The 13,341-nt window shown below is 38.6% G+C and overlaps 1 protein-coding gene across 4 annotated transcripts in view; it reads right to left on the bottom strand.

Annotated features, from left to right (window-relative positions):
• LRP5 (LDL receptor related protein 5) overlaps positions 1-13,341 on the bottom strand; it is a 170,312-nt gene that overhangs the window by 34,922 nt on the left and 122,049 nt on the right. For all 4 annotated transcript variants that reach the window (XM_072038505.1, XM_072038506.1, XM_038179756.2 and 1 more), the window contains exons 8-9: positions 1,047-1,263; positions 565-854 (exon numbers count right to left, since the gene is read on the bottom strand). In XM_072038505.1, the coding sequence (XP_071894606.1) occupies positions 565-854; positions 1,047-1,263 (507 nt within the window). The remainder of the gene's footprint in view (positions 1-564; positions 855-1,046; positions 1,264-13,341) is intronic.

The raw sequence follows: 13,341 nt of genomic DNA, 5'->3' as shown, positions 1-13,341 counted from the left end.
CATCAAACTGAAGTTTCAAACTGCTGGGGAACACAATGACACAGAGGTGGAGGCTGGTAGGGGGCAATTAACACGGCATGGAGAGGACTAGATCAGTACCCTAGACTCCTCTGTGACAAGCTGGAGTCATAGGCTAACAGCAACCAATACAAAGCTCTCTTGCCAATTGTTAATATTAAATAAGATTGTTTTCCAAGTCAAAACTGTAAGGGGGGTAGAAAGCTTGGGGGGTTGCCAAGCTTGGTGCTTAAATTACTCTACTACGTGACATAAAAATGGCATTTCTAGGATAGGGACATATACGGATGCAGCCTATGCAGCATCTGAGACTTCAGCACTCAGTATGAGCAAACACCACTTTGGATTTTTATTTGAAGCAGGAACATGCCTGTCACCCAACTGTGCATTCAACAATGCAACTGTCTTCATCTCCAAGAGTCTCCTTGGATGCAATTCAATGACAACACTAGCAACTGCAGGATAGATCATGTAACAGAGACCTTTGTTAGATCAAAGGAACTGCTCTGTGGCATTATATTCAGGGAATTCACATGTCAGTAATACCTTCAAACTAACATCAGTCCAATAGATTCTGTTATCAGAGACATCAAAATCCAGAGCAGATGCCTCTTTGACTCCAGTTAGAGGAATAGCAACATCATTATTATTGGTTTCAAGGGAAATCCTATGAATGGCTGCTCTGCTTGTGAAAACTAAGAAGGCTTCAGGAATGATGCAAGTCTTCATGTCACTCAACAGCTCAAGGCCAATGGGACAGGCACACCTGGTCTCCTGGGGTGTAAAGAAACATAGATGGCTGCAGCCTCCATTGTTCTCTGCACATGGATTAGTTCCTTAAAAACAAAACAAAACAACAAAAACAAAACAGATATTAGTGTATTACGGAGACAGTGTGAAGGGGAAGGGGAAGGCTGAGAGGAAGTGCAATGTAATTACAAATCTTCAAAATACGTTAACTCTATGGGTTGTCAACAGAGAATTCTAAAAGAACCACTCAACATTGGATCCACCCAGCCCAGGCTTACCAAACACTTTGGCAACACTTGTTGCTTTAAGGCCCATTAAGTCTGGCAGCTGATCAATAATAATGTCTCTGCTAGCCCTTATCTTGTGAACTCTTTCAATGCTTCGTCTCTGCCAGTCAGTCCAGTAGATGTAATCTCCTAGCAGTGTGAACCCAAATATATGTGGAAGTTTATCTTCTAGGAGGGTTTTCCTCATTGTTCCATCAACATTTATGACCTGCGAGACACATGAGAAAAAAGGAATAAATAAGTGCTATGTAAAAATTTTCACTATGGACAGCACCAAGTTCAGTAACATTTAAATCAAAGGACTGTAACTTTTCTTTTCCAATGCAATCCAATCTTCCATTTGCTGGTAGAAACACTTCACAGGTTTACAACCTGTGCTTTAACCTAGGCAATGCATTGCCTGTGACTGAAGTAGAAGTTTAAATAATCTCTGCTATCATTCAGATATTATTTCTTTATTTAGAATCAAGATATTAAACTTGTACCTTGTAGGAAATTAAGTTATCTTCACTGTACATGCTTTTATTTTCTCGTGGTTTAAAGACAAGCATGGTCATTTCGACACTGTATTCCCCGACTTGTAAATTATTAATTGATATTTATTTCGTATTAAAAACATCCATAATTTAAAGGCTATGTAACATTAATCCATTAAATGCTTAACAATCTAATGGGCAGTCAAAATCATCAATCCGTTTTACCTCAATTCCATACAGAAACCAAAAAAAAACAGTACGTTGTAAGGCTCTACCCATACATGGTAGACAGAGGGAGCACACTATTTTTATGTGACTAATGACAATCACATCTTATTAAATTTGTATTTGACTTTTAATATGTGCATGCACACCTGTGGTAGGTATCCAATTAATAATAACAGAAGCCTCCAACTCGAAATCTGATGTTTCTATTACAGTTAGTTGTGTAATACTTTGTAGGTTTGGGAAAGCAACGTGCATCTCTCTTTGATTACACAGTTAATTTGGGCACATTCCCACTTCAGATAAATGCAAATAATATTGTCACCAATTCTATGTGAATGTTATCTGAAAGAGATGTTAAATATCAGCATACATGGGGCAACCTACATTTTCCAGCTACCACCAGCCCAACAGCAGGGGTAAGCAGTCATTTGCTGCACCCTATATTTGTTTGCATTATATACACAAAAAACATCACTATAACACTGTCTATCTTGCATTACTATAGTGCAGGTGTCTTCAATTGCAGATTAAAAAAGCTTCTTAAAATCTTCAAGACTAACAGCTTATGTGAATATGAACACATGCTACAACATAATCTTTTGGGAGAGACAGCAAATATGAAAGCAGAACAAGAAAATATTAATTATTTGCAATGTTACAAAGTCATGATACAGAAATCTCTGCACAGTCAAGAAATCGGCAGCAGAAAGGTGCTTTAAGAATCACAACACCTTTCTCCCTTTTTTTATTCTCTCTGCAAAAGACAGTGCACAGACTTTTCTTCCTTAAACCTTTTTAACTAAAAATTGGAGAAGTTGTGAAAAAGCACCGTTTGCAAGGAGAGAGAAATCTCCCAGCCACACCAGAACTGTGAGAAGGGGGGAGGTAAATCCAGGGATTCCTTCCAGCCAAAAAGCCTCCTGCTGGGGACAATTAAAAATAACACTGACATTCCTTCAAAGTAAGATTTGGGGGAGTTTTGTGTCAACCAACCTACCATTTGATGAAGTAGCAGAGGCTTAAGATTAATGTCTTTTTATTTAGTTAAGCTAAATAGAGCACATTAAAAAAAAAAAGTTTGTCTGCGGTTAAAAGCCAAATGGTTCTGCAATTATCTCATTACATCATGTCCAGGCAAACCCCAAATGCTCACTTATTTAAAACAGTATCAATCCCACAGGCAGTACTGCAGGTTCAAAAGTTCATCACACATACTCAGGTGCCAGAGACAAACTGGTGGAACCTTCAGTAAACAAGACATTTTCCGTACAAACACACCACTGAATCAGCAGGATGAGGATCAAACTAGCACATTTCAAACTGGTTTTACAGATCTGGGCAGTAAAGGTACAGCTCAAATACCATACCTGTTGACTAAAATACACGAGGGCTAAGATTGGATCCAAAGATGCAGGAACATACATTATTTATATCCATGCACACCTGTGCATATTGTCAAAAAAACACAACCTCCACTGAAATTACTAAATGAAAAGCCTGTTAGGCAATCTAAGTCCCTTCCTGTCCATGTAAAAAAGGATTCCTAAATTATATGACTGATCAAGCACAGAGGGAATGAAGATCAAATATGTTGAATCAGACAAAAAGAAAAGAAAAAGAAAAAGAAAAAGAAAAAGAAAAAGAAATGTTTAATGGCTTATATTTTGGCTAAGAAGGAGATGGAGTAAGTGTTCCTGTTTTTCCCTCTCTGTCTCGAACACCCCCCCTCCCCATCCAGGCAGCAGAACACCTATGAACCAAAGCAGGTTTCCCTTGGGTGCAGAAGGGCAGCTCTAGGTTTGTGTGTGATGGGCTGCGGAGCCTTCCTGGCTGTATCTAATCCATGGCAATAGGCAGGAAGTGATAACTAAGTGCTAATTAGACTATCTTGCAGTAGCAACCAAGGCAAAGCTTGAACACAGTAAGCCATCACATGCAGTTCAGAAAAGGTACAGACACGTTTTGTCTTTTGGAGTTTGCTGTCATTTATCTTCCCTGAGATTCACCTCTACCCTAGAACATTAACCTAAACCCTGAGGACGTAGAAAAAAACACACCTGTAAATGGGTTTCACAATATGACCAGAAACACAACTCCTTTCACTAAAACTGCACAGCTGATAAAATACCCTATTATCTCATCATTTAATGCCTAAAGTTGGCTGCAGCTGGTAAGCTGCAGCCAAAGGGAAGCTGTAACAGTGCATACAGATTTAAGTGCAAAAGTAATGCTATTAACAGAAATCTAGCAGTGCACTAAGAAGTGCTTTCCCAGTTTAATTACCTAAGGACAACCTCATACTGAATGTATGATGTTACGTATATTCAAATAAATAAATGTCAAAGAATTACAACTCCAGTGCAGATGAGGCAGCTGCGTTACAATTCCCTTTCTTGCACTGATATTACTTGCACATTGAAGCTGCTCAGAGATGATCAGAAATACAAACAGTATTTCTGGGGAGGGCTTTAATGCAGTCAACATCTTGAAATGATTCAATGTTTAACTGCACAAGCACTAATAGAAAGAAACAAAGATTTATGAGACAGAGCAGGAAAAAGCTACCCTGGACTTTTAAGCCCATCCGTAGGCAATAGTAGGATTGTTTTGTGAAATAGCTTTTCTTTTTCCCTCATTATACAGAATTTTTCCTCAAAACACCTGGAAGGTAGAAACAGAACAGGTTTTTTTCTACTCAGAGTTTTCATCCTCTTCCTATAACTGATAAATTTATCTCGACTTGGGTCAAAGGACACATACAACACTAAGTCTGCTGTGCTTTCCACACAAAACACCAAAAGGTCCCCTTGAACAGCGGCATGCACTAAAAGCCCCTGATTAGTCTTTAGACTTCAATGACAATCTCTTAATGAGGCATCGACAAGCTCAGCCAAAATCTGTTGTGGGCAAAATGAAATCAACATCAAACACTCTAATGAACTGAATTACACAAAAAAACATGATAAGGTGATAAGGTGTGCTTTTTCTTTTCCTTTTTTGGATGCTGCTGCACTATATGCAAAATGATTTAACGAATATTTCCAAATATAACATTCAAAAGCTCTTGGCTCTTTGAAGAAGATTAAAGTAAACAATGCAATTAAATTCTATGCATCAGTGTGATTCATGTAGTTAAGTTGTATTTCAGGTGCATCTGTGAAAAACAACAGCTATTCATCACACATAGAATCATAGAATATTGTTAAGTTGGAAGGGACCCACAAGGACCATTGAGTTCAACTCCTGGATCCCCAAAGAAACGCCCAAAAAATCAGACCACATATCTCACAGCATCGCCTAAATACTTCTTGGACTCTGGCAGGCTCAGTGCTGTGACCACTGCCTTGGGGAGCCTGTCCAGTGCCCGACCACCCTCTCAGTGAAAAACCTTTTTCTGATATCCAGCCTGAACCACCCCTGTCAATGCTTCAAACCATTTCCTCAGATCCTATCACTGGTCACCAGAGAGAAGAAATCATATACAGAATGTTTTTTTTTTTTTTTCTGTCAGAACTCAGACACCTTGCTCCTCTATTTAATTCATTAAGAGAATTCATTAATTCATTTTTTTTCAATTGCTACAGACAAAGCTGAGAGAAATGGAAACCAATTATTGGGTTAAGCTAAATCACTACATGAGCAGTAAGCAGACATGGTAGGTTGGCACTGATAAAATTACATGATTGCCATACTATTAGGTTGGTAGACTTGCAGATCCATGTCTTTATCCAGAGCATGATGTTAGCCTGTGGGAAAGGAAAGCTCCTTGAATGGCTTCTATCAATTCTCCTCAGAAGACCCCAGAAGAGGGGAATCATCCCCTCAAGGGAATCATGCCCGGTTTTCCTTGGCTAGAGAAAGAACCTGAAGGAGCCACCATGTGGGTCGCAGTCAACAGGGAAAGAAAAAGATAAAGAAAAATGAAGAGAAGCAGAAAACTTCAGAGGGTCAAAAAGCCTGCCCCAAAAAGAGAAGAGTAAAGCAGCTGTGAGCAGTCTATATTCAGCTGAGTTTAAGCCATTCGTTAACATTTCCAACAGCTGAAATAAAACCACCTTTCATCAATGCTTCAGGATAAAAGTGGACTCCTCCTTTTTCATTCTGAAGGGGTTTAATGCCAGGCATGTGTTGGCAGACACTGGCAAACAGAAAAGAAAATAGAATTAAAACAAACAGGACTAGAACAGTATCAAAAAAGGTTGGGAGGATGGTTGGATGACAGACATATCTGGCCATTTTCCACATATGCACACACGTACACACAAAAAAATAATTTGAAGCTCCCTGCAATCTGTTGGCTCAGACACTCTAGTGAGTCTTGAGAATTTAGAAAGCACTCCTGACTGTTGTCAATAATTTCAGTTCACCTTTACGATACTTAGACGACCTGGTAAAAGCTGCAATATAAAATAAAATAAAATAAAATAAAAGCTGCATCATAAATATAATTCTGTAAGCTTTTATTGTCATTATGTTTAATGGCTTAATCATATACATCCTTCTGTGGCTCTTTTTTCCGAAATTCTCATTTCAGGCAAGTTTTGATGTAGAAATAAATTTTTTATTATTTTCTGAACTGCCAGATGCTTAGATATCAGCAAATACAAGTAGTGACTCAATATCATCCTTTACATATAGATTCTTTTCTCCAAGAGAAATTTCATCATTTTTCACTACAGACCATGCCATTTTAGCTCACTGAGGATATAGCAGGAAAAGATACTTCTCTGTGTCCACACGTGTTGTATCTTTACTAATGACACAAAAACCACTCTGAGACGTTCAGGGAAGAGAATCCCAAGCGGGATTACCAGATGTCATTACTCTTTTTGACAGCCTTGCCTCACAGGCCCTTTTACAATCCTCCTCAAGCTAAAGCACGGCAGTAATGGCAAACTCTCTTTTAAAATCCATGTTGGTACAGACAAGCAAAGAAGTGCATAACACTAAAGTTAAGCCATCCGTAAGAGTCCTCCTCATGTATTTTTCAGTCACACGCAACTGACAAGTTCTATTAATCTTCCATCTTTCCCTCTAGGAGTTGTTGGGTTTTTTTTTTTTGTTTCGTTTAAATTAGTTATGTCCTGGTCTTTTTGTGTGGTAGATCACTAGAGTCCAGTTACCTACAGGCCCAAAACTTTTCCACAGGAGCAATCAACATGTCTACCCAGAAAAAACAGAGATACTGGAGCTGATGGAAGCTTTGTCACCTGTGGTTTATTTAGCTTGAATGCTAGTCTTTCAACCCCTCTCTGAAGTCAGGAGAGATCCCATTATCTTTTTGAGGAGGAGGTGATCAATGCTTCCACAATTAGGCTTAGGCAAACTTTCCAGGTATCAGAGAAAAGCCTGTCCTGAAAACTGCCTCCAATTGTGAGACCCATCCATCAGTCAGGATTTAAAACTAAGTCAAAGACTGTATTGACAACACTGTCCAAAGATCTAGCTGCCAACAAAGTTTAAGTGTTCTTAAGCACTTCCCATTCTGACCATACAACGTTGTTACCTTTGGGGACAGCAGCAACCACCGCTCATATCCCCTTCATTTACATTCTTGAGTTCCACAAAACAGGCCGGATACACTCTTGTGGTTCATTAGTGTCATTTTTAACTCAACTCAGCCACAAATTACTTGGCAAGAGAGATCAACTTCCTCAATTCAAACACCACATTTAAAGACAGTAGGTAAAGAACAGTACTAGTAAAAATCTCAAAGGTGGGAGGACACCTCACAGTCTGAGGCACACACAGCACATCTTTGGAAATTCATGGCTACAGAAACAGTGTACTTTCCACATCGAACTGGGCAGAAACACACTGTCAGAGAGGGAGGGCAGGTGACTGCCTGCAGGCACTAATGCAAAGAACTTGTGAAACACCATCTTCAGAGATGTAGTACAGGACTAATGGGAAAAATGTCTCCTTATAGCATGCCTCACTGGGTAACAAGAGTTTTTTCACTGAGTGAGTAGCAGTGATTTTATACGTAATATATCCCACAATTATTTTTAAATAATAAATACATTAAAGAATTGAGTAACTGTAGATTATAGTTGATAACTGTAGTTGAGAGCACTGACAGTGTTATAAACAAATCATAAACTTACACTCCCGTTATTCTAGCAAATGGCCAAAAAGCTCATATTGAATGTGAATCCAGCAGCATGTGAATACACTTGATCTCAGATAAAAGGGATAAAATACAATCAGCTAAAACTTTGCATGTAAACGAGCGACCCACAGGGCATATTTGCAAAACCAAGTGATAAAAAGCTGACCAAACACCTCTTCACACCCCACTGATGGTTCTCTCCTGCAATAAAATTCAAAACTCCACATTTATCTTCAATCTACTGTATGTGAAAAGTGAGGAACCTGATGACAGGAGGAAAAGAGCACTGCTTTTTCATCCTGGACTTGCAGACAAGTCAAGGATTCCACCTGCTTACAAGCCAAGATTTCTTTGTCTGACCTATATTCCATCAACTTCGCAAACACTGCCAAGGTGCAGAGTTCTGCTGCTGGGACAGTGTAATCAGGGTAATTCTGGATGTAGATGTAAGTTAGGAATCTGTGGGCTTTGGTTGATGGTGAGCTCAACATGAGTCGGCAACATACCCTAGCGGCCATATCCTGGGAGTGCATCAAGCACAGCGCAGTTAACAGATCAAAAGAAGTGACTGTCTCACCATGTTGAGCATTGGTGCAGCCTCACCTCAAGTACCATGTGCAGTATGGGGCTCCACATCATAAGAAGAATCTAACAATGTTAGAACGTGCCTAAAGGAGAGCAACAAAATGATGAAAGGACTAGAGGGCATGACTTAGGAGGAGTGGCTGAGGTCACTTGGTTTGTTTAGCTTAGAATACTCATGGCAGAGGGGTGACCTGTGGCATCCTACAGCTTCCTCAAAAGGGGGAGTAAAGACACAAGCGCTGACCTCTTCTATTTGGTGATAGAACCCGAGAGCAGAGCATGAAGCTGTGTCATGGGAGGGTCAGATTGGTTATTAGGAAAAGGTTCTTTGCTGGGATTGTGGTCAGGAACAGAAACAGAAAGTGGTCATGGCCCCAAGCCTGTTGGTGCTCAAGAAGCATTTGGTAAATGCTCTCAGATACACAGTTTATCTCTTCAGTTGCTTAGTGTGAGGGGCATCACAGGAGGTATCAGCTGCACCCACCTCTTCGCCAGGATCTTATTAATGCCTCTTTCAAACAGCTCAACTCAAGTAAAAGATGACACAGAGTTGTAACTGATTAATGCAAAGCCAAAGTTGTTTCTCTTAGTAGAGGTAGGCTGAGTTCACATCTAGACTGGATGTGGCACTTCTGGTTCATAATGCTTGTAACAGATAGACAAATAAGGAGGTGAAAAGGAAGGGTGAACTGGAGACAAATGCAAATACCGTAGAATATTAAAGACCTGAACTCAATTATACAAAACAGAATTAAAAAAAAAAAAAAAAACACAAACAAACAAAAAACTGCCAATTATTATATGCACTTATAGCAGTAAGTACAGAATTCACCCTGAATGATACTCTATCTGCTAACATACCATAAAGGCATAACTTCACCTCAGCACTTGTTTATACATGGCGTAAAACTGATGGTTTTGTTTGTTTGTTTTTAAAGCAGCAATAAAGCATGCATTGTAAATTAAACAAAAATATTTGTAGTCATATTACTGGTCTACTTCCAAGTATCCCTACAAATTAATCAGAAACACATGTTTAAGCTTTATTTAAACCTGCTGGAATTTCTGACAGCAACAACAACAAAAAAGAAGATTAAAGAATTCATTGGAAAGTTGCCTACAAAAAAAAATTAAAAAAAAAAATCTAAAACTCTGCATGAAATACCTGAAATAAGCATTTAGTTTCAAACAAACAGACAAAAAAAAATGAGCAATCACCTAACAATGCTTACTTCTGAACATGGATTTGAGCTATGAATACTTAATTTTGCAAACCAAACATGCTCATTTAATTTAATCCTAAAGCTAATTTATTCAACACACACTGCAGACAATTATTTTGACCTTGTTAAAATAGTCAAATTTCACACATTTAAAAGCTGTAAACTGTAACAGCAATAAACCATAAGGCCATTTTAAACTCAGTCTCCTTCACTGGCCTAATCCATTAACACACATGCTACTAGGGATTTAGCTTTAATTGGAAATGACAGCCCTTATTAATATTTCATCAAGATCCCCAGCTAACTTAACTCCAAAGCTAGTTCCTAGAATTTTAAAACATTAATTTGTTTCGGAGAGATGGCCACCATAATTTAAGTCATCCTATGAGCAAGGCTGAATTACTCCTAATCTTGCTCAAGGAACACAGTTCACTTCTCCTTTATTTTGTTCTAATCTAGTGGCATCAGCTTTACCCAAATTAAGGTTTCAGAAAAAAAGCAACAGTTCATTTCAGTAGAGAGACTGAAAGCAATACAAACTTTTTTTTCTTCCCAATTTTTTTAAACAATGAATTAAAGAGAAGTCTACCCTAAGATCAGAAATTACCTAGTCTCCTATTTCACAGATTTGTTGAGGATTGATATACCCTGACAGAGTATTGTAATAAGATATAAAATGGGCTCTGGAGGTGGTGTTAGAGACACGACTTTCGCTGTAATGGCGTTTGTGTCAATTTCTCTATTTAACCTGATATCCTGAAGACTTCTGGCAATAAAAGAAGCCAATGTTACAATGCAAAATGTTCACATAAGTCCATTTAGGAATCACATATCTAACGTTAGGAAAAAATCAAATTCCACAGGAAAATGAATTTAGAAGCTGCTTCTTTGAAACCCGTTAAATAATCAAAGAATGTTTGCTTAAAATATTTTTTGTTGAAAAGGAAAAGAAACGTTACTATCTTCCAGCCAAGAAAAGTAGAAGCACAGTAATTCTAATAGTATTTCCTCTCAAGAGAGTAGCCCTAGAAATGTGTATTACTTTCCAAATCCCTTTTCTTTTTTCTTTCAGAGCTATGAGAAGGCATGAAACTGGTTCTCCTGGCTCTCACTGCTACCAGTATGAAACTTTTTGATATGCTTCCTAGGAAAAAGTTCTTCACTCTGATTCTCCCTTTGCTTGTGGCTCTGAATTAAGAGCTACAAAAGCCAGCAGAGTTTGACAGGTACCCATGAGAAGGGCTAGGTCTCTCCTTTTCTCAGGTGAGCACTTCTCTGCACAAACTTTGGAAAACTTAAGCCAGAGGTAAGGGTTTAGGATTCTTATCTTTCTCAACAGATTCATATAACCTGAGGCTAGAGTTTTATGGTGCAACAGCACTGCCGTTTCATGATCAGATTAAACTGACACAGCTACTGGAAAGGATGGTCCAAGACCCTCTCCCTACACACGAGCCTTTGCAGCTCATTCTGTTGTCCTTCTATGCCATTACATGCATTTCTGTGGCTGTTCAGTCAACCAGATCAAGGATTTCATTCAGGGTAAAATCAATTCCTTCTCCTGTTCTCTTTCAGCTACAGTGTTGACTTAAACCAGTCTCAAAGCTTTGGTGTAAATCTGGTTTGAAGGCTCTTGTCTCTATGGCGACCCGAAGCAAAATGCTCTTAGAAATTTCTTTCCACCAGTTTTGATGGTTTATACTCTGGGTGATACATCAGAAATGCTCGTCTGACCTAGGATGTATGCTATCAGGTGGCCTGTGTGATTAAGTGCATTCCAGTTCCAGCCTTGCAAAATATCCGGATATTGTCAAATGCTTTAAATGACACAATTATAGTAAAGAACTATATATAATGACCACCAGTTTCTTTATATGCTGTAATGTGCATTACACCCCCAAAGATACATTTTCCTTGTTTACCCTCAGACAGATCAGTCACGTAGAACTGGAAGCACGTATATGTATAATACTACGTTTTCATTGATGTGTTTTCTGTGTCAACACTGTCACTCTCACTTTACATACAATGTGGCAATGTGTCTAAAGCCCAATGTATTCTACAGTTTGGTGAATCCCTTCTACCAATATTGTGATCCCTTAGCTGAAATTAATGTGTGTTCAGACATTCATTCAGTGTTTGTACCACAGAAAGGGTTATAAAAACAAACAAACAAACAAAAAACACGTAGAGATTAGAGATGGGCATTTCCTATCTCCATTATCTGCACTCTACCTTGTACGCTGTAAACTCCTCCGTGTTGTGGTCTCCAGCACATACAGAATGGACTGCAGTCAATCCATCAGTTTTCATGGAGACTGGGAACCATTTATAAAACAAGAAGTTTCACGTAGGGGTGGGGAGGAATCTGCACCTTGGTAATTTGTTACATAACTTTTAAGTTTCTCCTTCTAAATCCAAAGTAGTCCTTTAAAACCTAGTTTCATACAGTAGAAGTCAAAATCCTTATATTTCAGATGTATTTCCAGGCATTTTTTAAAAACATACGTACTATTAACTATAGAAAATTCCCGTTTTGTTTTGCCATCTCTGGGGTTATAACGTTCCAAAGGTGTCTTTGTACATATGTAGCCAGAAGCTACACCTAGAAAGATAGGATTTGTAAGAATATTTTAAAATAATAATACTGTAATAGATGACAGACTTGCTCTTGAAATTTTATTTCCTTTCACAGCATCACTGCTCTTCACACAGTCAATGAACCATTTAATAGTAGAAGACGAAGTACCTGTGCAGTATTATCATAGATTTCATCAGACTTCCTTTTTGTCACATCTGTGTGATTCCATTCAATTCAAAAGTTCACCTATCACATTAGAAGTATTTGAGGAATTGTTGACATAGCAGGCAGATCTGCGTGCCATATGTCAAACTATCAGGATACCTCATGCCAAGGATGTCCTGAACTAAAAGTAATTTTGCCCTTGTGATGAAAAGAAACAACACCTCTTGTCTGACTGGTACAAAAGAGAAAAAGAATTGTGTCTCACTGGGTATTGTGGGGGCTCACAAGGCTCTTATAATCCTAGTTTGAGACACTGGGTATCACATTTAGCTTTTGAAAGATGAGAGACCAATAGTTAACAAACATTTCTCAGATATGTAACTACTGCCCTCTTAGCATTTATTTAATATTAACTTCAGGAAAGAACTTGTATACTTTAAGTCTATATTTCCTCGAGCTTGTGGTTAAAAAAAAAGCAAGTGACTTAGGTGCTCTGTAATCCGAATTACAGAAAAATACACTATTTCATTAGGGCAGTAGGGGTGTGTAATGTGCCTAACCCCAGACCATAGTTTCTCCGACTCCCAGTGCACTGCAGGACTCATTTCCCCCACTCTTTGCAGGTTGTCGCACCTCGTTTATCCCTACATTTGTGGACAATGCAAATGTGCTTTTCCCCTGAAAAAGGTCTCTTTTTATAAGGGAACAAACATATTAAAAATATAGAGGGAGCATCTGAATTTTAGGCTAACTTGCCACGTTCTCTTTGTAAGCTTTACCCAGTAAGCATCCAAGCTCTTCTGATTGTTTAGTCAAGACACAGTCTTTCTAAACATACCACAGCTAATATTCTCCTCATTCCTTTAGCCAGTTTTAAAACATTAAAACAAAGCAGCTCATAAAAAGGCTAGACAGT

This window comes from Anas platyrhynchos, chromosome 5 (assembly GCF_047663525.1).
Source record: "Anas platyrhynchos isolate ZD024472 breed Pekin duck chromosome 5, IASCAAS_PekinDuck_T2T, whole genome shotgun sequence".
NCBI classification, from domain to species: domain Eukaryota; kingdom Metazoa; phylum Chordata; class Aves; order Anseriformes; family Anatidae; genus Anas; species Anas platyrhynchos.
The sequence above is the reverse complement of the archived record's forward strand: the minus strand, read 5'-3'. Positions and strand labels throughout refer to the sequence as shown.